Source organism: Furipterus horrens, unplaced genomic scaffold, assembly GCF_987537825.1.
Source record: "Furipterus horrens unplaced genomic scaffold, mFurHor1.1.pri manual_scaffold_6, whole genome shotgun sequence".
NCBI lineage: Eukaryota > Metazoa > Chordata > Mammalia > Chiroptera > Furipteridae > Furipterus > Furipterus horrens.
In genome coordinates, this window is record NW_028327176.1 from 190,900,822 (window position 1) to 190,923,023 (window position 22,202).

Genomic DNA, 22,202 nt, shown 5'->3' on the forward strand with positions numbered 1-22,202 from the left:
CTGCCTTAACTTCTAAATGAGGTGTCATGGAACTAAATTTAATTATTTTATTGGGAAAGCATGTTGTATGTCTTAATAAACCCAACTCTTTAGAACAGAACAGTTCATATATAAATTAGGCACTTCTGAAATCTAGCTCTGACTGCGGTAAAAAGCTGCGTTTCCCCAAGTGCAGGAGAAGTGAGCAGCCTGCCTGCCATGCACTTGTCATCTCTTTCACATGGGTGTGATCATTTTTTCCTTACTGTTTGATAAGGGATTTATTGAAATTAAAGCTGTGTCTCTATGTTGTGTTGTTTGGGGTTATAGAACAGTGATAGTTTTGATTAGTTTTTGCCTTTTTATTTGTCGGGCTGTATAAAAGCAGTATAAATTTGCAATTTTGAGGATAAATTAAAACAAAAGAAAAATAAATTTGGAAGTTTTTAGGAACGTGAAGGCTAAAGAGATGTGAGTATGAACTTTGGCATCGTTCTTCCAGGACGCCGTGTGCAGCCTGTGCTTGGCACTGGTGTGGCAGGGAGAGCCAGGCCTGCTCTCAGCGGTGCTGTGACAGCCATAGACCTAAACCGAGTGGTGGCAGTTGAAATGAAGAAAAGGGGACAGATTAATTAAAATCGTAAGATGTCTTAGTCTATGACATGCAGAGGCGAGGAGTGAGAGAGGCTTTGTCGGGGGAGCTCTTCATTGAAAGTAGAGACTACAGGAGGATAAGGTTTATATTTTAACATTGTAGAGGAATCGGCAGTAAGAGATGATAAGCGTCCCTAGAAACAGAATATTATTTAATTAAAAGCCACTGTAAGCTGAGTTGTTTGTAACAGTGTAGAAACACTTAACCAGGGATAAAAGACATATACCAGGAGGTCCGATTCGACTAAAATTTGTGCCTAAAACACACCACTGTCAGAGCTAAATTAATTCTGTTGGAAGAGTGTATGGGGCAGGTAATATTTATACAGCAAAACTGAATAAATCAATTTCAAAGAGCTTAGGAAGTATTTAATGAATGATCAGAACTCCATACGAGTATTTCATCTCCTTGACTTCACTTTAGAGTCTGAGGTGACCCTTGTAAGCTCAGTCTTGAGTCAAATAATTATATTCTCTTTGTCTTTTTTTTGAAGTTATCTTTATTTGTCATTAAAGTATGAAGATGAAGTCGTAATCGCATAAAGATTTTCATCCATATAGACAGTTCAGTTAAGATTAAAAGGATGTATTTGATGATGACTAAGACAGTAATCCCAATCAGTACAGACAGGTGACAATACAAGATCTGTCCAGAAGGTATCCAGCCATATAATATGAAAAATAGAGACATTTATTAAGAAGATACAAGAAATGTTGCACATGGGACAGTGATGCCTCAGTCCCCTTCAGAGTAGGCGCCTTGGGACCTCACACAGGTCTCCCAGTCACCATCAGCTGCCCGTTTTATTTTTCTGAATCTCATCGATGATCTGAAACCTCTTCCCTTTCAAAGGTGGTTTAGTTTTGGGAAAAGCTAGAAGTTGCAGGGCACCAAGTCTAGGCTGTAGGGGGCTGAGTCACCTGGGTGATTGGATGTTTCACCAAAAAACTCTGCACAAGACGTGATGCATGAGCAGGAAGCTGCCAGTCACCAGTTGCCCATATCTGAGGCCTTCTGAGTCATCCACATAGTTTCCACAGAGGAATGTTCAAGCCTAACACTAAACTGGATGCAGATCCGTTGCCCATTTCGCTCAGTCATTTTGAATGTGACAGCCACACAGTACACATGCTCACTCGGTGGCATCTTATCACCCGCTCACTAGTACAGTGAGGTGGTCATTGTTCATGCATACGCATTCCAGTCCCCTCTCCTTGGCTGTCAGGTTACATCGATGTCACACAAACTGTTCTTGTTACATTAACAGTGCTTGGAACTGTTCTGGACAGACCTCATATTGAGAAGGCAAGGTGTGGTTACGTAAAAGGAGCGTAATGGTATGGTTTGGGGTAGAGTGAAGGAGAAATTACAAACACAATAAACTTGAGTCTGAAAAACTTCCTACCGAACATTTTGAATGAGCCATAAGACTGAGAAAGCTGACTGTGAGCGTCTGGTTTGGTTAGAGTGTCTGTGTAAGGTCCTTAGGGGGAAGGCATGAGTGATGCTGTGCTGATCGGTCTGGGTGTCCTAGGGTCTGGGCTGCTTCTATAACCTCACGTGTTGGCGGTGGGTGACAGTGGCACCTGCCTTCCAGTGCCACCCTCAGCACTGGGAGCCGGCTCGTACTGGGACACTCATTAATAAAACGTGTTTCCATGTATCAACACCTAAGAAGTACGGAATGACGTGGTCTTTGCACTCATGATACTTCTTTATTGAAACGGCAAGTGGAAATAATGGTTTTGTTTTTATGACACTATCTGTCATTTGGAATTTTATCTGAGATCATCAGTCAGGCTTACAATTTGAGAAATTTCTTAAATGTATGAGAGTTCCTGTGCTGCATATAACTTAATTAGTGATTGTATATTTTATTATGGGAGTGAAAAAACAATCCCCGTATGATTTCTGGGAACTCTCATAAATTGTATCATTCAGCAGTTTGAGTAAGTGCCAGTTTTTTCTATGTGCGGTGTGGAGGGAAAGGAGACCAGGTGCTGGGTCCTGACTTCGGAGCCACGTGCAGGAGACGCGCGGGTCCCTGCACGGACCGCGTGGCGGGGCTCTGGGAGGGTGGCCACAGAGCGCCCTGGGATGCTCGCATGGCGCAGGAAAAGCCCGGCTGTCCAGGCCTGGGCGCGCGCACAGGGAGCCACAGAAGAAACAAGCGCTTTGTGATGCGGAAGGCGGCCGTCCTGGTGGGCGGAAGGACAGGAAGGTTACAGGGAGGCTGGAAAGGCATCTGCTGTTGGTAGAGGACAGTGAGGCTCGTGTGTCTGAGCAGAAGGGTGATGGCAAGAACAGGTTAGAGATACAGTTTGGGATCTGCTGCAGGGCCTCGTGTGTGAGGTGAGTCTGTACCCCGCCCTGTCGGGTGTTCTGTCCTGTTCTTGTGCCATAAAACCCTTGGTGGCCTTCATTGCCTCCTATTGTTATTTTAATTGGCTACATTGTCTTTTCCCAAGCACTTGCTGTGTAGCTTGTATAGAGAGAATTATCTATCTTACTCACCTGACTTTTTTTGGGGTGATTTCAGAGTCTTTCCCAGTGATATCTATACTCAAAAGATGATTTGTGTAACTTAGGATATCCAAACTCATATGGCATAGACGTCATATTTTGGTTGTTACTGGTTACTATTTCCCTCCTTAAGCTGCTGGTGCCTCTTCTTACGTAGCTTGTGCCACCACCAGAAGATGTATATAAAGTTGACATATTTGAAAAGTTTTCCAGAATGATTCCTTATAGCAATTACTATCTAGTATAAGGAGACATTTGGTTGCTTACCTAGAATTAATATGAAGATACAAAAGGGATAAGGCATTTGTCTCCCCCCAAAACAAGACATGTTGATGCATTCATTCTGGCATTTTTAATTAAAAACCGTCTTGCGGTACGTGCGTCCTCACGTGATGCCGTCCATGGGTTCTCTGACTTGAAGCAAACGAGGCACAGTGCAGCCAAGCTTTACCCTAGGGTGGTCGTTTGGAAGAAGCGTCACGTCCCCAGGGCCGCTCGTCCCTGCTACAGCGAGTGAACTGCAGTTAGTGAGGGCCTGCCGCACTGCCAGGCAGTGACGGGTCTCCTCGTCTCACACCCACCCCTGCGTGAGAGAGGCCTACTGTGTGGGCTGCACTTGAGGGGCTTCACTTCTGTCCTTTTTCTGTCATTTGCTAAGTAAAAGGCTTCGTTGACAAATACACCTGCGTGTGTTTCATACCTCCTGTGGTACTTACGTGATATAATGTAAGGTTTGTAAGGTGTCTAATTAAAATCACTTTAGAAATGTTAGACGCAATATTTAAAAAGATTATCAATCTGTGTAAAAAATAACCTTCAGAAATGCATGTTTTCTCCTTACCATTTCTTAGAAGTGTTTCACTGAAATGCTTTTGGTAATTATTTGTTTTTATTAGTTACCTGTCTTAATAGGGTGTCACAGAGGTTTTATCTTTAATTGTAGATATCTTAAAAAATTATTGGAAAGATATGCCATGATGCTTTTTATACTGTCATTGGTTTCTGTCTAAAATGGAGTGAGCAGCAAAGAACAGCATTAGACGTAATTCTTAGAAAAGAATCTGCCCCTTGGCTTAAATATAATTGGTGAGTCATAGAGAAGGTCTGTTTGCAAACAATAGGGTTAATGAGTGTCTTTTTTCTTTCTTTCCCTTATTTTGGTCTTTAAAGTTGCAGTTAGCTCAGGCTATTTGAAATGGTTTTCTTTGAATGTGCTGTGACATTGTTTTAATTGAATGAAGCTGCAGAACTAGCATGATAAATCAACACAGAATGAATTTTAATGCAAGGCAAACAATATTAACTTGGAAATTGGTTGCAGCAGACAAAGCAGCTGCTATGATTAATTTTTTTACTCTCTACTTACAGCATTCTGAGAAGGATGACCTTGGCAGTTCCAATTGTATTAGACTCCCAGTGGGATGCACTTGAACACACTTGAGCTGGGTTTTTTGGTTGGGTAGTAGAGATTGGTTCATTTTTAAGGTTACAAAAATGTTGTGTTACAGAGTTAATATCTTGGTTTTAAAACATTTCTTATGAATAAGTAATAACTGTGAGGATTACTGAGCTGTGGTGAAGTCTTTTTTTATGTAATTTTAATGCTGTGGTTCCAGCAGAAGAGGTTGAATATGTGGAAAGAATAAGATGTGCCGCAGAGGGTCTTCTAAGTGTATATGTGTCGTCAAGTGTCGGCCAGCCAGCTTGATAAAGGACACACGTCAGGGACAATGAGTTATTTAAACCCCAAAGTACCCGTACTCCTGAGGCATCTCTGCACCCCTCCCCTGTCTGAGACGTACCCTGTACATCCAGCGTACGGGCTGCTTTGGAGAAGCGTCGGGGTGGAGCTCAGTGGTTGGGGCCTAGCTGGCGAGGCTGCTTGTTATAGGGAACAGTCGGGGTGATAGAGTAAAGGAATTTTCACAGGTTTCGTGAGAGCAGCGGAATTTCTTCTCTTTTTTTAAATCTCAGTCATCTATTTCACTCTTTATTACATAGCAGACCTTAAATAACTTTTATTGAATTGAATTTGAAAGTAGAAGGCATTTTTCTATTCAACTGAAAAATACGCAGAGTAAGTAAAACGCGGGAGGAACGGACGCGCAGACCCCTGTCTCTGTCACAGCTGTGTGTCCCGGGGGGAGTGGGCGGGCGTTCTGCAGAACCCACGACGGAGTAAACAGGCAGAGTCCCAGCAGCGAGGTGCAGAAGAGTAGGGAGCGCTTGCTCTCGGTGACCCTGCCAGGCCTGTGGACAGACTTTCTGTGAAATGTGTGTCTTCTCTCGTCCCCACCCTATTCTAGTATATTTTTACTTTGTACCTCCTGAAGTTATGTCAGCTCTAGATCTATTTATATTCAAAGGCAGCCTCTTAAAAATGCCGTGGGTGCCCTGGCCGTGGCTCGGTTGCTTAGAGTGCCGTCCCGCACACCAAAAGGTGGCAGTCACGGGGTATCCAGGAGGCAACTGATCAGTGTTTCTCTCCCCCCCAAGTCAATAAACTTATCTTTGGGTGAGGATTATAAAAAGATGCCATGGGCTTCTCTGTTTGAGACTAACAGGTTAATTCAGACTCTCTGAGCAATTCCAGTAAAACAAACTAGGACCAAGCATCTGCTGAGTGCATTAGAGACCCAGCAGCATCGTGAAGAATGCCTGGCGTGGGGTCCTGAACAGGGCGGCTGATAGTCCAGAATGTACGTCTGGCTTTGGGGACCTTCTTTTCTTCTGGGTTTGTTTGCCGAATGTAGCGAGGACTGCTGGGAGGCTGACCCTGGGGACAGCGCTTGAGTCTGTCACCTGTCTGTGTGGCTGCCTCTCATCTCCAGTCCCAGCTTGGGTGAGGGCTGCTGGCGAGGCTTTCCCAGGCCCTCGCGGACCCAGCATGCCAGCCTCCCGTTTTCTCAGCCTCAGTGACGGGAATTGTTTTGAGATCGCCCTGAGTTGCTTGGAGCAGTAAGTGTCCGGCAGAAAAGGTGATATGTGTCCTCCCTGGAGGAAGTTCGTATCACTTAAGGCCCTGTGTTATTTCTGTAAGGTAGTTAGTATGTACAGTGTCTGGTTCACACTAAAAAATAACTGCACGCACAAGAAGGTAAGATGACCTTAACAGAGACGTGACGAAACCACGGAACAGTAGGAGCAGATCCACAGGGACTGTTGATAAGATGTCATGTACTGTGTACATGAGGCAGAAGACAAGCTGGAGAGATGCGGCAGGAATGTAGACTACAAGAGGCACATTAAACTGAAACGCACGTTTACTGGAATCGGCGGCTTTAACAGAAGCTGAGGACCATCCGAGGACAGGATGCGTGAACTGGAAGACAGATCAGTTGGAAATTCTCAACCCTGGGAGGCAGACGGATGGAGAAACGAGGGGGGTGTGAGAAGCCAGAGGCGGCAGTGAGAACAACTGTGGGTGTAACTGAAGGATTAGGAGGAGGGGGAGGGGCCGGAGGCAGTGCTGGCGGGGTTGTGGCTGAGGACTTTCACACCAGGGAAGTAAAGTCACCGATCTGTGAAACCCCGAACCTCCAAGTGTGGAAGCCATACTTAGGCGGATCATAGCGAAACTGCTTAAAACTGATGGTAGGAAGAAACTTAAAAGTAGCTAAAAGAAGAAAAAGGTTACCTTCAAAGGAGCAGCAGTGATGGGGATGACGGCAGGACTTCAGGTTGGGTAAAAAGTCCCATGTGCTGAGGATCTACACAGGGAAAAGGGGTTTTATTTGAATATATAGAGATAGTTCAGGCAAATTTCAGAATTTGGGATCTTACAGAACCAGATCAGATGCTTATAGGATCAGTCTGAACTTGGGGTGCAACAAGTTGTATCCGAGTCTGAGGGAAGAGGACTCCCTGATGTGCGCCTCCCATCTTTCATTTGCAAATCGCTTTTCGTAGGGTGTGGCGGTGCTGGCTAGCAGCTGCGTGAGGCGGGGTCAGAGCCATGGGGGGCGGAAAGTCTGATAAGGGCCCCGGCCTCTTCAGCCCTGACAGCAGAGAACTTGAGCAGTGACACACCAGCGACGGTCAAGTGCAAGGACAGAACAGGGGCTTGACACATACAAGTCACTGCCTTTTATGCAGATGGCATGTGAACGATGGAAATGGACTCTTCACTGCTCTGTTCTTCACCTGGGCCTTCTTGGCCCCTAAAAAGAAACAACTTCTGTGTATGAATGCTAGAAGCTTCTGTTGAGGGATGCTAACTCTTTATTTATACAGTTTTTTTTTTTTAATCATTGCCCTATTCATGAAAAGAGGTAAGCCTCCTTGCAAAAATAGTGTAAGTTAAAGGTAGGGTGGAAAAAAGAAAAGAAAAGAAGGATACAGGCATAAATTTGTGCAAGGGATGTGATGGAAAAGGGTCCTTTCGATTTAGGACTTAAACATTTAGTACAGGGTGGAGTCCCGATGGCTGCCAGGGTGGAACTCTGATAGGCAGCCTGCAAGTACAGTCTCTGACCCCGTGCTTTGGGGAGAGTTGAACTTAACTTATTAGGTAAATAACAGGAATTTTTTCCCAAGGATTTTAGTTTTTTTAAAAAAAAAAAAAGCAATTACTGTTTAACGTAACGAGCAGTTCCCCGAGGACCATCCTTACAGAGTTTTGTGGAGGACATTTGAATTCTTGGGTGGCATCCAAGGTTCTGCATATGCTTTGCTTTATGTTACATGTTGATGGGCAGTACCATATAGTGCCTTTTCCAGGTAGATTGTATTGTTTCTAATTTGTTCTTTGTATGAATACATATGAATTGTTTTGTGCTAAACAATGAGCTATTGTACTTAACACCCCGCAACTTGCAAGGAAGTTCATAAGGACTCTTAATTCTATTTCAGTCTAGTATTAAAAAGTATTTAATTTGAGAAAGTAGATATATTTTAAGATAATTTTAAGAGCTATAAATTCGAGAAAATAATGTATGGTGACTTTTTTTTCCAGTTTAATTTTGTTGGGAGAATCCTTGGACCTAGAGGACTTACAGCTAAACAGCTTGAAGCAGAAACGGGATGTAAAATAATGGTCCGAGGCAAAGGCTCAATGAGGGATAAAAAGAAGGTAAGTTCTCGAACACGGAGGCAAGTCTTCCTGCGAGTAATTGAATGAAACTTCTGTATGCTGATACCCCATCTGGGTCTTCTCTGTGAAGCGCTGCATTATTTCATGTCCAAACCTTGGACGCTTTAAAGGTGTTGTTATGATTTTGCCCTGCTAATTATTTTTCACCTCGCTACCTGAAGTGTCTCTCAGTCCGTCATGTTAACCTTGGTTTTTACAGTCGAGAAGCTTCCAGTCTGGGGGTTGGGGAGGCTATAATGTGTATAAAGGTATGTAACAAAGTCTGGAAAACCTAATATGTTTCTTTTGAGATTTAGATGAGAACAGTCAAATGAATGTATGTCACATCATTTGGAGAGTTAGGGACAGAAAAAGAAGGCTTAGGACCAGCCCCATTTTGGTTTCACCAACATTTGTGTTGATCATAAGTTTTATGGACATTTTACTGTAAAACATATTGTTTCTGTGTTTTGTTTGTTTTTTTCTCCTGCTAATTCTTGTTTTGCTAGTTGACTTGATAAAGACCTAACTCTCTACTTTAAATCTTGTTTTCAAGAAGGTTTCATTTGCCTAGTCGACTTCCTTTTATCTAGTGATACTGTGAGGCAGAATACTTTTGACTTTCTATTTGCGTAAAAAAGTTTGACCTATATATTTTAAGAAACCCTAGATTTTGTTGCCAATGAGTAAACATACTGTTAGGAGGGCTTTTTGCTTGTTTAATACTTTTCCTGGAAAGGGCTGTCGGGTGGTAGCTGCGGTCAGCTCATGTTGGGGCGTGTGCGCTGAGCCGCTGCGGAGACCCCAGGCTGCTCTGACTGCGTTCAGACGGGTTTCTTTTCGGAGCTTCCGCCCCCTTTTGTTTAAGCTCTCCCTTCATGTTTTCTGCCCCACAGACCAATAATGAGTCAGTAGCTAAGAAGTTGAGGTAAAAAGTCCTCAGTGATAATATTTTAAAAATGTATTATACCTTGATCTTGTCCTCTGAGTTTGAAGATGAGGCAAGCGTGTCAGTGCGCCTTGAGTGTATGTGGGTATTGTGTGCATCACGTCTCGTGCAGAGTTTTCTGGGGAAGCATCCAATCACCCAGGTGACGCAGCCCCCCAGCACCCAGATCTGGCGCCCTGTGACTTCTGGCTTCTCCCAAAACTAAATCACCTTTGAAAGGAAAGAGATTTCAGACCACCGATGAGATTCAGGAAAATATGTTGGGGCAGCTGATGGCGACTGGGAGAGCTGCGTGAGGTCCCAGGGGCCTGCTCTGAAGGGGACTGAGGTGTCCTTGCCCTGTGTGGAATGGTTCTTGTGTCTTGTATCTTCTTCAGTGTCTCTGTTTTTCATGTTACGTGGCTGGATACCTTCTGGACTGACCTTGGATATGAAATGGAAATGGTAATGTGACTTATCTCTTATGGTGCTTGTGACGATTAAATTAGCCTTAAGCACTTAGAATGGTGTTTTGGCATGCAGTAAAAAATTATTTAATGTTAATGATTGTTCTTATTAATTTTATCTTAACACTCTTCTATAGTTTATTTTATGTTTAAACTCTTAGATGTATAACGGGAATTCTACAGATTTTTAAGCTTTGGAATGATAGTAATTGTTCTTGGTGACCTTTGAATGTCCCATATTCTCACGGCCTTTCTGTTCTGTTTCTCTGGTCGTTGGCGTGTCCGTATTCTGTCTTGTCTCCTTTGTTCTTAACCATGCGTAGAAACGGTGCACACGTTTCATATACTTTTAACTTCTACTGCTGTCTATTAAACTTTTAAGCTTACAGAATATCCATATATGTGCAAGAAAATAGTGTGAAACACCAAAAGATTGGCTGTAGATTACAATTTAGGTTTAATGAAAAGCTACAGATGCACATAACTTGGTGGGTGTATTAAGTGAATTGGGATGGTTACCATATGCTTTATATTATGGTATATGGATTCTGTGAAGAATTTATAGGTTTATAATACCAGGAGCATCTTCCAAAATCTTACTTTAAATCTATTACACATAATAAATTAACTAAAATCACCTTGGGTTATGCTGTGGTTTATTTAATGAGCTCTTAAAAATGTTAATAAAATTAAAGTCAAAATGGAATATATTGTCATTTGTTGGCGGCTGTTATTTTGAGAAAGACCGTGACAAATATATATAAAGAAAAAGAGGTATTGATGTAAATAGTAAGCCTGGCTGAGGTGTATTTCTGGTGTTCCAAAGGAAAATCCATTTGACTTGAACCTTTTCTGCAGTTGTCCATTTATGTCAAAGCGAAGAAAACTCGAAAATAAATCTTAATTTACTGATTGCCCTAAAATATTATGATGGAAATGCTGTTTGCTGATCTGTGTTTGTCATTCAAGTGGCAAAGTCAGTGAGAGCAAACAGACCATGTCTACTTTAGGGCATGTTTTCCTGGTGTGTGATGACTACCTGGCACATAGTAGCACCTGGAAAAATGTCTGGGAAAGGAATAAATGTTTCATTTAGGTAATGAATGACAGGCATAGATGCCCCTCCCTCCCTGACATCCAGACCACCATAAAAGATTTTGTTAATAGAGACGATTGTATGCCCCGTGGGCTTTTAATTCTTTGGGAAGATAGGCAGTACAGTATCTTCCTGAGCTGCTGGTTTGAAGCAGTGGAGTGAAGATGCCACTTCCGTTTTCATTGTCTTGGATTGATACCACGTGAGCGGTATTGATGGGCGCAGCAACATTGATTTGGGATAAATGGGAACCTGAGAGCAGGAGCTGCAGTGAGACTTTCTGAGAGACTAGGAAATCTCCTGGCGCCCGGCCAGCGTCCAGCGGTGCCGACTGCGGCCCGCTGGCTGCACCTGCGTCCCTGACAGTGCCAGGACACCTGCAGTGGGAGCCGGCTCTGTTGGGGTGGCCCTTGAGATTTATGGGGTGCTGCGGATCGTGCGTTATTCTCCGTACCTCACATACAGTTAATCAATCTGAGCTTTATCATTTCCACTTTGTAGATGAGGAAGCTGAGGCCCAGGGAGATTGAGTAATTTGCCAAAGGTCAGATGTAAAAAAAAGGCAGTCAGAATTTGAGCCTCAAGCCTGTATTCTGTTCTGTCGTGTGCTGTCTTCTAATTACACGCCATCTCTAAGAGTGATAGCAACTTCAGAAATATTAGAAGAACTTGAATATTGAAGACTCTGAACTTCATGAAGTCAGTGTGATTTCTCTAAGCTTTTTGTTTGTTCTCTGAGTGATAATGTATTTTGAAATTTTTCTGTGTTTTATTCTTTTGATTTTCACAACTCCTTTCTTTAGACAAGATTTAATCCCTTGTTTTCTGATGGGAAATGCTGTGCTAGAACAGGTTAGAGATGCTAGAGAAGTAATTTGGGGAAAAGAACGTGATGGATTATTTGTGGTTTCTCAGTTGAGGTGACAGGGCTGCAGGGGCCACGTGAGGTGCCAGAGGGCACGGCGCACCTTCAGAACAGCAGAGGCGGCGGGCGGCTGGCTTCCAGTGTGGCCGGTGGAGACACCTGAGTCACTGAGACAGAAGAGCGTTCTGTGCGTGACCGTAGGTCCCTGGTGAGCTGCTGGGGGGTTACAGTTATTACTAAGGCGGCACATGAAGCCCACCTGTGGGAATCACTATGAATAGTCCTTGCAAGGAACACCCTTGGGGACCGGTACCCCCCACACCCTGCAGCTCTTCCCTGGGACCTCCTGGTCACGAGCAGGCTGGGCTCTGGTCACGCCCGTGAGTCTGCGCCACGCTCCTGGCCCCGAACCTTGACGGGCGAAGTGTGTGCAGGAGACTAAAGCCGGCTCGGTCGGACATTGTGTGTCCTGGAAAGTTCCAGCGAGACTCAGCCGTTGTGGTCAGAGCGCTTTGATGAAACGAAGGAGCGAGCACTGAGAGGGCCTGGGGGCTGCTCTAGAGCCGCTGCTGACCGCGGCTGGGTGGGGTCAGCTGCTCTGCACAGTGTGTGGGGGTCCTCTCCGAGCCTCGCAGCAGCCTCCACGGACAGCGTCCCTCTCTCAGCGTGGGAGGCTTAAAGCGGTGAAGTCACTCACCCATGTCCTTGTTTCTGCCTAATGACGTCATGAGATCCCCACATCACTGCGGAGACGCTCAAATTTAGCGTACCGATTGTTCTCACAGGAACATGAGCTTTGAATGTAAAATTGGATACATCTGAAATAAAGTTTTCAATCCGTTTTTAAATTCACACTTGTTTCCCAGATATATTTGACCACAGTCTCTCCTTTTTAAGAGACGTTTCTAAAACTTCTTGAGGAACTACAGTGTCTTGTGGAATATGACTTGTGAAATGTGACAGAAGACATCCCATATAGTTATAAACATAGGTAGACTTTCATAACATTTCACATGCTGCTTTTCATATATATTACATACTTAAATATCTTATAGCTTATTTCTTATGGTAATAGATGTTTTAATAGGTGATAGTTTTAGGAAAGTTGAAAAGTACAGGGGATCTGAAGAAAAATTAAGTGTGCCCGGCTCTCTCTAGATGCTCCTTTGGTTGGCAACTTGGTGTGTCTGCTTGTAGATTTTTCTTCATGTAGTTACATGCATGTTCACACGTTAGAGAACGTGGATCATATCATACATGATGCTTTATAACTGGTGTTTTCTCCCCCAACTCCCTCTGCTGTCTGCTGTCAGCTGACCAGGTCATTGCGCTCTGTCCTGTCTGACGGTGCCCTGGGTGACGGGCGGGCACACTGAGGGGCTTGTTCAGGGTGGCCTTGACAGCCACACGCACCGCTAGGCTTGCTTGGTTTGGGGGTGGCTCAGACTTCTCTTCTAAGGGGAGGCATTAACTGTTGTCTCGACAGAAAGACGCCAAATTTGTACCAGTTTTCGGTGGGTAACTGCAGTGGCTACGGTCACTGTGACATGACATCAGGGACAAACAGTTACCAAGCAGCCTGTGTTATCCAGCTTTTTGAATACTTTGGTTTTTCTCACCCTTTAGCATAGGTATGGTTCACTTTAAAATAACTTTCACCGTGGCACATTTTACACAAGATTTCTCCATCCCCCAGGGTCGGCCTTGCCTGTCTCCTTCCACATGCACCTCACTCTCCTGTCTGTCCCCCCAGATGATTTGGGGAGCAAGTTCCAGACATAATTTAATCTGTAAATGTTTTAGTAGGTGTTTCTAAAATAGAAGGCTTTTTATGGTTGTGTTTCTTGTTTGTTTGTTTTTGTTTTTTAATTCTCACCCAAGGACACGTTCACTGACCCCAGGTGGGGGGGAAGGAGGGGGGGGGGAAGCACCGATGTGACGTGAGAGGGGAACGGCCCCTGTGGCCTCTCGTGCGTGCCCTCACTGGGGGCTGAACCCGCAGCCCAGGCCTGTGCCCTGTCCTGGAACCGAGCCCACGACCTTTAGGGTTACGGAAGATGCTCCGAACAACTGAGCCATTGCTGGCCAGGGCCGTGCGTGTTTTTAACCACAGAATTTCCTTTATGTATCAAATGCCCTGTCAGCGTTCAGGTTCCCTCTTGTCGCATGAACGTGCTCTTAAGAAAGCTCGTTGCATGGCATCCAAGGAGGGCCGCGCACACAGAGCAGCCGACAGAGCTCCTGCTGTGCGCCCCGCTCAGCCCCGTTTCCCCATGCGAGGTGTCGTGAGGGGGCTGAGCTCTGTGTCCCGAAGAATTCCCGTGCCTGTCGCCGACTGCATTACGTGGTGCGCACACTCTGTCCCCTGTGTTTCTTGTAAATTGGTAGCAAGAAAGTTTTAATCCCATTCAAATCTCCTCCCCTTCCTCCCTCATTTCCTTTCTTCCTTCTGAAAGAATATTTCACAGGTAGCGTCGTGGTGGCACATAAAACCTAGCGCCCTCGCTCTGGTTTTAGTTGCAGAAGAGCTGTATCCTGTTTCCTCCATTAGCCAGGTGTACTTTTATAGCCAAGGCTGAATAAATGCTGAATTCTTCTTCACTAGTTTTAAAACGGCGAGTTGGTTCTAGTGATTCTCCAAAGGTGAAGTAGTGGTGTGTGTTTTGTTTCCTTTTGAGTATCATTGTCAGTGTATTTAAACAGTTTTGATGTGTTTCACTTCTTTGCAGTTAGTGTTTTTAACTCATTATGTTGTCTGGCCTGTGGATGCCACTTCAAGGTCACCTCTTAGGTCCTTTGGACACAGTCTCAGTAGTTGTGGCCAGTAGCTTTGCTTTCTGGTGTGATATGGTGGTCTGGGCTCATCTTTTTAGATTTCTTCCTCCAACGTGGAATCAGCCATTTCTTTAAGGAGCCCTGGTTACCGTTAGTGAAAATATACTGTGAGTATTTAGAGATTGCATTCTGGGCTCTAGCGATGCTCATGACTTTGTAGATTTCAGCCCAGACCTAGGAGACACACACACCGGTTCATTCTCACTCAAAATCAAGACTCCTTTGTTTTACTTAATTGGTCTTGTATCCATATTTTCTCTCTTTTGCACTGAAAATTCTGGTTCCTAATAACACAAGATAATTAACTTTATTCTAAAATATGCAAGACGGCTCAATTACACTGTGGACACTACAGCCAACAGTGTCATCAGTGAAAACAGGTTTCCACAGTTCTTGTTGTTTTCAGGGTGTATTTCACTGGAGAGACAAGTTACTGTATTTTAAACGATAGTTATTCAGTGTCAGAGCTGTCCCATCCCGTGGATCCACAGTTAAGCTCATTTGTTCCTCTTGCTTTTCTAGTTTTAAGAATTTTAAAAAATACTTCGTGGTTCCAAGGTCAAATGGACCATATAGGAAATTTTCAGAGAAGTCTGGCTTTTATCCCTGGTTCCTTTATCTATTTCCCCCTGTGCCATTTGTGTAAATGTTTAATTTAGTTTTTGATTTAGCCTTCCATTTCTATTTTTGACATAAAAGTTACAGAAGTATGACAGTTGTGTGTTGTGTACGAGTGTGATTTCTCCTTTGTAGATCGTTATATGTTCTACACTTCTCTGTACCTTGTTAAGTATATGTTTCTTTACTTACTCATTTATCATTGAGATGAGTTACTTAGGAGTATATAGATAGCCTTATTCCTTTCAATACCATCACTGTATTCCGTTGTGTGGCTGCACCATGAATTATTCCGAATCCTCAGGTTGGTTTCCTCTGCTTTACATCCCTGCCTTGCGCCCCCTTTTCCTGGCATTGGTACCTTTGACTCGACGCATTGAAGAGTAAGGCCTTAACAGATTCTTAGTGTTAACCCTGTAAATCGCTTACTTCTGTGAATCTGATTGAGTAGTTAGTAGTATTCATGAGGACGGATCAGTTGCTTTAGAAGAGTGATTATGTAAGTTACAGTACTTACAACATGGTTGGAGGGGCCCTTACCAAGGCCATGGAGTCTGACCATCCTTGTGGTAATTCTGTGGTATTTCAGTTCCTATACCGCCAGCAGTTGTCACTCAGCCTCTGCTACCTCTTGTCACAGTTAATGCCTCCTCAGGCAGCAAATACAGAGTTTCTGAATGTGCCCTCAAGGAGGTTTGATTCCTCGGAGACAGGCGTATCAACAGGCAGCTGATGCGCAGTGTGACCGGGGCTACCGCCAGATGTTACACGCGGACTGCTGTGGGGTGTCCAGGAAGCAGTGAGTTCTCTGCGTGTTGGGGGTTTCCAGGATGCTAGGGAGAAGCTGGGCTGGAGTAGGAGCGGAGCACGCAAGGCAGGTGAGTGGGGTGCTGTCCTGGATGCTCAGACCAGCAGCCAGCAGGTGCCGTCTCCCCGGGGCTGTGGCCTGGTGCGGCAGGGACCTGTGGGTGTTGGAAAACGGGGCGAGGTCTGCGGTACAGGCCCTTGAATACTATGATAGAGGGTTTTTTATTTTGAAACCAGGACGTTGACATCTTCATGCTTTTAAGGTAGGAAATACGATATATCAATGGTTTTTAAAAGATAACTTCGCATGGAGGGCGGGTATTGGGGAGAAGGGGCTGAAGGCCACAAACAAATGACCAGTCTTAGCTCTGCTCAGAGGGCTCTTCCTTGTGTGGAGATAAAATCGGTATCTTTGACACTTAAATCCTTTGATCTTAATTCTACTTTGAATTTAAAACAAATATATTCTCTTAAACCTTAGAGCCTTGGACATATTTGATTACAGTACTTATGTTTTAAAAACACTCTGCTCTACCTATAAACTAATTCCCAAGGAGCTTCAGACTTTCTTTTTTAATGTAATGGGACATTGCATTCGACCTCAAGCGGTTGCTTTTTTTTTTTTTTTTTTTAAGAGAAGGGAAGGCTTGCCTTTCTGGAAAAGTTTAAATCAGTGCTTTTCAATTGATCTGCAAAAAAAAAAAAAAATCCATTAAAAAAAAATGTAAGCTGTCGTGGACCAGCCCCTTTTGTAAAATCTAATAAAATTACCAGAGAGACGGAATTTGTAAAGGGTCCCGTTGAAGACATTTTACGGCCCAGGCACGGTCAGCCCGTCAGAACGCTGGGGAAGTTTGTTACGCACTTCCCAGCAGCTCGGGCTGCCGAGGTGGAAGCACGGCTCTGGAGGTGACCGCTGCTTTTTCAGACCGTGAACTAGCTCCCCGGAGTCCTCGCCTCTGCTCTGCGCCCCCGCTTCTCCCTCCCTCATGTGTGCGCTGTGTGTGTGTTTTAAATAAAACCTTTTTTATAGTGAATTATTTGTTCTGTTTCTGGTTACGTGTTTATTGTGGACTCAAGTGGCTTAGCCTTGTTTTTAAATAGAAGAGTATGAGGCAGTGCAGTAAAAATTCAGTGTTTATTTCCGATTGGATAGTATGTCCATACACTTACTGTAGAGTCACTGCTTTGCCCGCGTACATGAACATAGACGCGTAGTATTTGAAATGAAAATTCTACTACTGCGTGTTTTAAAGTGCAGTTATTAAAATTGGTGAGACACGTCTTTGAGGGCTAAAACAATGGATCCAATGAAAATAAACCTCTGTTTTCATTAGTAAAGGAACACTTTAAGTAACCTGTAAAACTTAAGCTAATTGTTCTGCCATAGATCTAATACCAAGCAGAGTTAATTGCCCGTGTCTGATGAAATGAGACACGAGTTTCAGTGAAAAGGGAGAGTCCATTTTATCACTAGATGCTGTTAATGAGCCTTTTAAAGTTAAGGCTTGATTGGATTGCAGTTTAGTTAAGGAATATTTGAGCACCTTGTAGTTAGTTGTGTAGTACACAAAAAATGTTCTTTTTAGGTAGTTTAGTTCTTTGTTGCCAGAATTAGTACTGGGGTGTTGCTTACGTGTATATCATTATGCTGCGTCAGCTGATTTAACAAGGGACTGCGATTGGAAACTTTTCACTCATTAATGAAAAATTATCAGGTTGTTTCATAAACCTAGTGACCATCCTATTCCTGGCAGTTTTTCTGTTTACTCCTTTGGTTATAAAAGGTCACTATTTAAAGATATTGCATTGTTGTTCTTTTTATTTTAAAACATGCTGATTTTTATTTTAAATCATGTGTAGTGTTAACTCTTGCTTTTAAAGATGTGAATAATTCTTTTCTTTTTCAAGTCATAACTTGTTTTAAGGCCAGGATGAGGCCACAGCTGATGGGTCTAAACAAATTAGAACTGCCTCTCACATTGCTGAAGTGATTTATTTTGTGAATTATTCGATACGTAGAGAAGAGTAAATAGAAATCATGGGTAGATAGGAATTTTTGTAAAGGTCTTCATAAGTTTTTTAACTTAAAGTTTTTGCCAAATTCAAATATCTTTATTCTAAATACAGAAAACTGATCACTTGACATAGAAAATACTATTTTAAGAATCTCATGTAACGATAGGTTATATGTATTACCTAATTATCTAGGAAAAAGAAGAGTAATGCTGTTTTTAAAAAATTGGTGGTGCATTATCTTCATGTTTTTGATAACATGCTAAGTTTTTATTCTCAGTTGGAAGGGTGACAGTAAGTTGCAGTGTGACAGTTTTAGCTACACTTATTGTCTGGGTGTAATTTTGGTTGATTGATTTGAGAGAGAGAGACACACACATTGATGTGATAGAAATATCCATCAGTTGCCTTCCACACATGCCCCGATCGGGGATTGAACCCACAACCTAGGAATGTGCCCTTACTAGGAATCAAACCCATAAGCTTCTGGTGCACGGGTCACCGACCAGCTGAGCCGCCAGCCAGGGCTGAGTGTCATTTTTAATAGCATCTCTATTCACTTTGAAAGTGTCCTGGTTTGGGTGCCAAATTACATAGTCACTCTCAGATTGGCTATTGCTTTGCTGTTTAGAGTTCAGCTTTCTTACACAAAGCATGACCAGCATCATTAAATCTGGTTTTCTCCTGGCTGCCATGAGGTTTGAATGATACTGTGGGCTTAGGAAGTTTTGGATGTGAAAATGTGCTGCTGCGCTTAGGGTGAGGCCAGGTTCCATGTGACATTAAGTGCCAGGCCTGATGAAAAGTCTTTGAAGAGGGGGCAGGGATAGTATAGCATCACCGCGCCCAACACGCGGTCTCGTTTCGTCACCACCAGCCGGGCACCTTTAATGGAACGTTCAGGGCGGGGGGTACAGCCGCGGCCCCTGCCTCCTCCGCACGGGGTTGCTTTCGAACGGTGGGATGGGAGGACGACGTGGGAGATACTCGGAAAGGACACCGTGCGGAGGAGGGAGTGGGCGCGGCTGTACGCGCGCCACTGAACGTTCCGTTAAAGGTGCCCGCCCGGCTGGTGGTGGCGAACCACGCGGTGTGTTGGGGGGGGGGGCATGTGCGCCAGCGCGCGGCTCGGCCTCTGCCGGTGTCGTTCGCTTCTGTCCCCGGGCCCGGCTGCCTTCTCCCAGGGCAGCGCCCAGCGCTTCTCGTTTCCTCAGCGGGGCGTGGGCGTCCCTGGTGGCCATTGAAACATCGTCGTCTTCTTACCACTGCCAGTTGCTTGACTCTTCTGAAGTGTAGGAGGATCAGACAGGGGATGCAGGAGAGACACTTGGAATATTTACTTAAACGTGAACAACTGACGATGACTCAGAACAAGAAAAAGAAAGGCAGCAGGGACTTGTTAAGGTAATGGTTAAAAATGAACTTGAAATTTAAAACCTAAAAGTAAAATCATTTGCTGGGGTGTGGAGACCAGTAAGCAAGAGCACCAGGGGCCATACTGGTTACTGAGGTCACGGCCACAGGCACAGGTCGCAGCTTTGCTCTCCCTGGGGGGCCGTTGCACCTGCCGGCTGTCCCCTGCGCGTGGCTCCTCCCCCGAGCGGCCTGCGAGAGGCTCCTACCGCAGACCCGTGAACAAGGTGAGAGGGGTCCCTCTGCGGGTGGCCAGGATGTCTCGGAATACTGGGAAGTGTTTTATATTATGTTAATAGCTTTCATTTCATAGAACGCTTTAAACTGTATTTTTAAACATTTCAACCAGTTTCTCAGCAAGCCCGAGGCAACCCTGAAAGTGTGAATCAGGGCGTGTGCTTTCCGTGCCCACTGGCCCCCTCCCCATCCTGCACTCAGGCACTGCTTTGACGAGAGATTCTTCCAAGGACGCCTTTTGAATGTTTCAACGTTTAAAAAAACCAAGGCGTTAGAGGCAGAGATGGTTTTAGACAATAGCTGTTTAACGAGCTGCTTGTAGATACAAGAGAAGAGAATGGGCCTGATTGCTCACGGTCTGATGTTTGAACAAGTGTTTTTCCGGATCTTATGCATGTGCTATCTAATTGCTGTGTAATCAAAACTAAGTGAACTGGAACTACTTGAAACTCTGGAATGAAAGGCAATCATCTGTACTGGGAGGGGGGGAACCCCTTCACATGCCAGCTAGCCTGAACATTAGCATTATAGTCTCCTTGTGTTTAATTATAGGTTTCTGTCAGAGCCGCAGATGGGGGCCTGTGGAATAGGGAGGTGAGCGTGACCCCGACACAGGCTCCGAGGAGTTAGTGTCGCTGTGTCTTGTGGTGATAAGGGATTGTGCCGGGGTGGCGGCTCATTACCTGCTTTGTTTGGTATGGAAAGTAGTGGTTCCACCTCCCCTTCCCACCAGTGACAGCCCTCAATTAAAACGTGCATTAAGCAGCTATCATGCCCTTGTGTATCTGCTGGGAAGACGGGGTGAAGGCGATGAACTTGACTTCTTCCTGCTGTTTGTTGGCAGCTTTGTTTTTGGTAAATCTTGAGAATAGAAAACTACTCTGAGAAGTGCTTTTATAGACTTAAATTTTTATTAGTTATTGTTGCCTCATAAAGTTATTAACTTAAAAGAGATATTATTGATATTCTTCAATGTCCTTTTGAAGTTTGTAACTACTAATTACTGGAGTTTCAGGCTAGTTAAACCTCTGTTTTATTCTTTGGAACTTCTGTATCCAGCACAAAGCTTAAAATTCTGGGTTTTTTTTTTTTTTGTTTGTTTTTTGTTTTTTTTTTTAGTTATTGTCACATCAGTAAATTACCTGTTTGTTATCAGTTCACCTTTCTAATTTGGGTCTCTAATCTGTGTGATTTTGGTAATCAAATAATGACTAACGGCTGCTGTAGGGAGATCGCAGGTAATGTTTGTAAAGGGTAGGAAAGCAGGTTCCTGCTCTGTGTTCTGTTTGATGCTGCCCGACTCAGTGCCAGTTCTTTTAATGTTTGTCTTTGCAATAACTGTCTTTCACTGTAAACTGCGCTTTCCTGCGCTCTGCCTGCTGTCACTCACGCTCACCGGCGAGGACTAGAACGGGTAGCGCAAAGCTCTGCGAGCCTCCTCTCTGCCCTCATCTCTGCCATTTCACTTCTGTCCTTGAAATTGGCTTTGACCTACAACGTATGTGGATAAAAGATGTGTCAGGCATAGTTTTGGATAGTATACTGAATGAGAAAATGAGTTTTAAGGAGAGTTCTGGATACTTCCAGGGAAAAGAAGGAGGCTGTCAGCAGGATGGCCTAGGAGAATTGACCAAAGGTACCTGGAAGATAGGATTTGGAAAGTACTGAATCATTATCTTTTAGTTAAAATGGAAGAGGTAGAGAAACATTTTCAGTGTTTTAATAAAAGTTAAAAGTAATGTACTTTGCTATCACAGTTGGCCTACATAGAGTTTAGGGGTCAGAGATTTATTACATTAAAAATATCGAACATCTTTAAACTCCTAAAATTTTAAAGAAAATAAGTTTTGCAGATATTCCCAAAATATTTTATTTGTATTATTTACTGTTAAGGTATGGAAGTAGGGTAGATATTTTTGGTATGTAGCAATTTCTTTCTAAGTTTTATTTTGGGGATACAAGGTTAAGTTGGGAATATTTAATGGAGTACTAATCTTTGAATTTTTTGGAGGCAGTTGGAAAACGCTTTTGTGTTTTCTTAAGCTTAAATATACAAATCTAAAATTCCCCTTGTTCATTTAAAGTCTGAGACAGGAGAGCAGGTTCAGCCTGGGACCAAAGTTAAAACAAATTGTTCAGAACTCTTAAGAGCTGGACAACGCAGAATATTAAGCACTTAGTGAAGCTTTATGATTTCTAAGGAATTCCTTATATTTGTGCCCTTAAAGTTTTTCTGCGTAAAAAGGAAGTCACTGTATTTTGAGCTTAACAGAAAAAAATGATTGTGGGGTTTAGGGTGAACTTTGAAACATTGTCATTATCATTTTTAATATAACTTATATACATGAATTCATTTAGTTTTCCTCTCAAAATGTATTACTTCTGAATACACTCTCAAGCTTCATTTTAAAAATACTGCTTATTCTTCTTTGCCTTCTGGAAATGCTGTTTTCTAATAATCTGAGAAAAAAAGATTTATATAATTGGGCTGACATTTATGTTGGTCTTGTTACATAATTAATGTAGTTGAAGCATTACTTTATACAACTACGTATTTGAGGGATCGGTCTGTAAAATCTGAGTGTGTTAGAGTTTTATGTTAAAGAAAACCCCTAAACCTCTGGAACGACAAAGTCTTCAAGTGCCTAATCTGTGTTGTGGGTCCTCTTTGGCTCTTTCAAACCCTTTTCTA

General features: G+C 43.5%; 1 protein-coding gene across 8 annotated transcripts in view; it reads left to right on the forward strand.

Moving 5' to 3' along the window:
- Positions 1–22,202, forward strand: part of QKI (QKI, KH domain containing RNA binding) — a 125,738-nt gene that overhangs the window by 47,023 nt on the left and 56,513 nt on the right. For all 8 annotated transcript variants that reach the window (XM_090280064.1, XM_090280065.1, XM_090280066.1 and 5 more), the window contains exon 3: positions 8,112–8,228. In XM_090280064.1, coding sequence (XP_090136190.1) covers positions 8,112–8,228 — 117 coding nt within the window. The remainder of the gene's footprint in view (positions 1–8,111; positions 8,229–22,202) is intronic.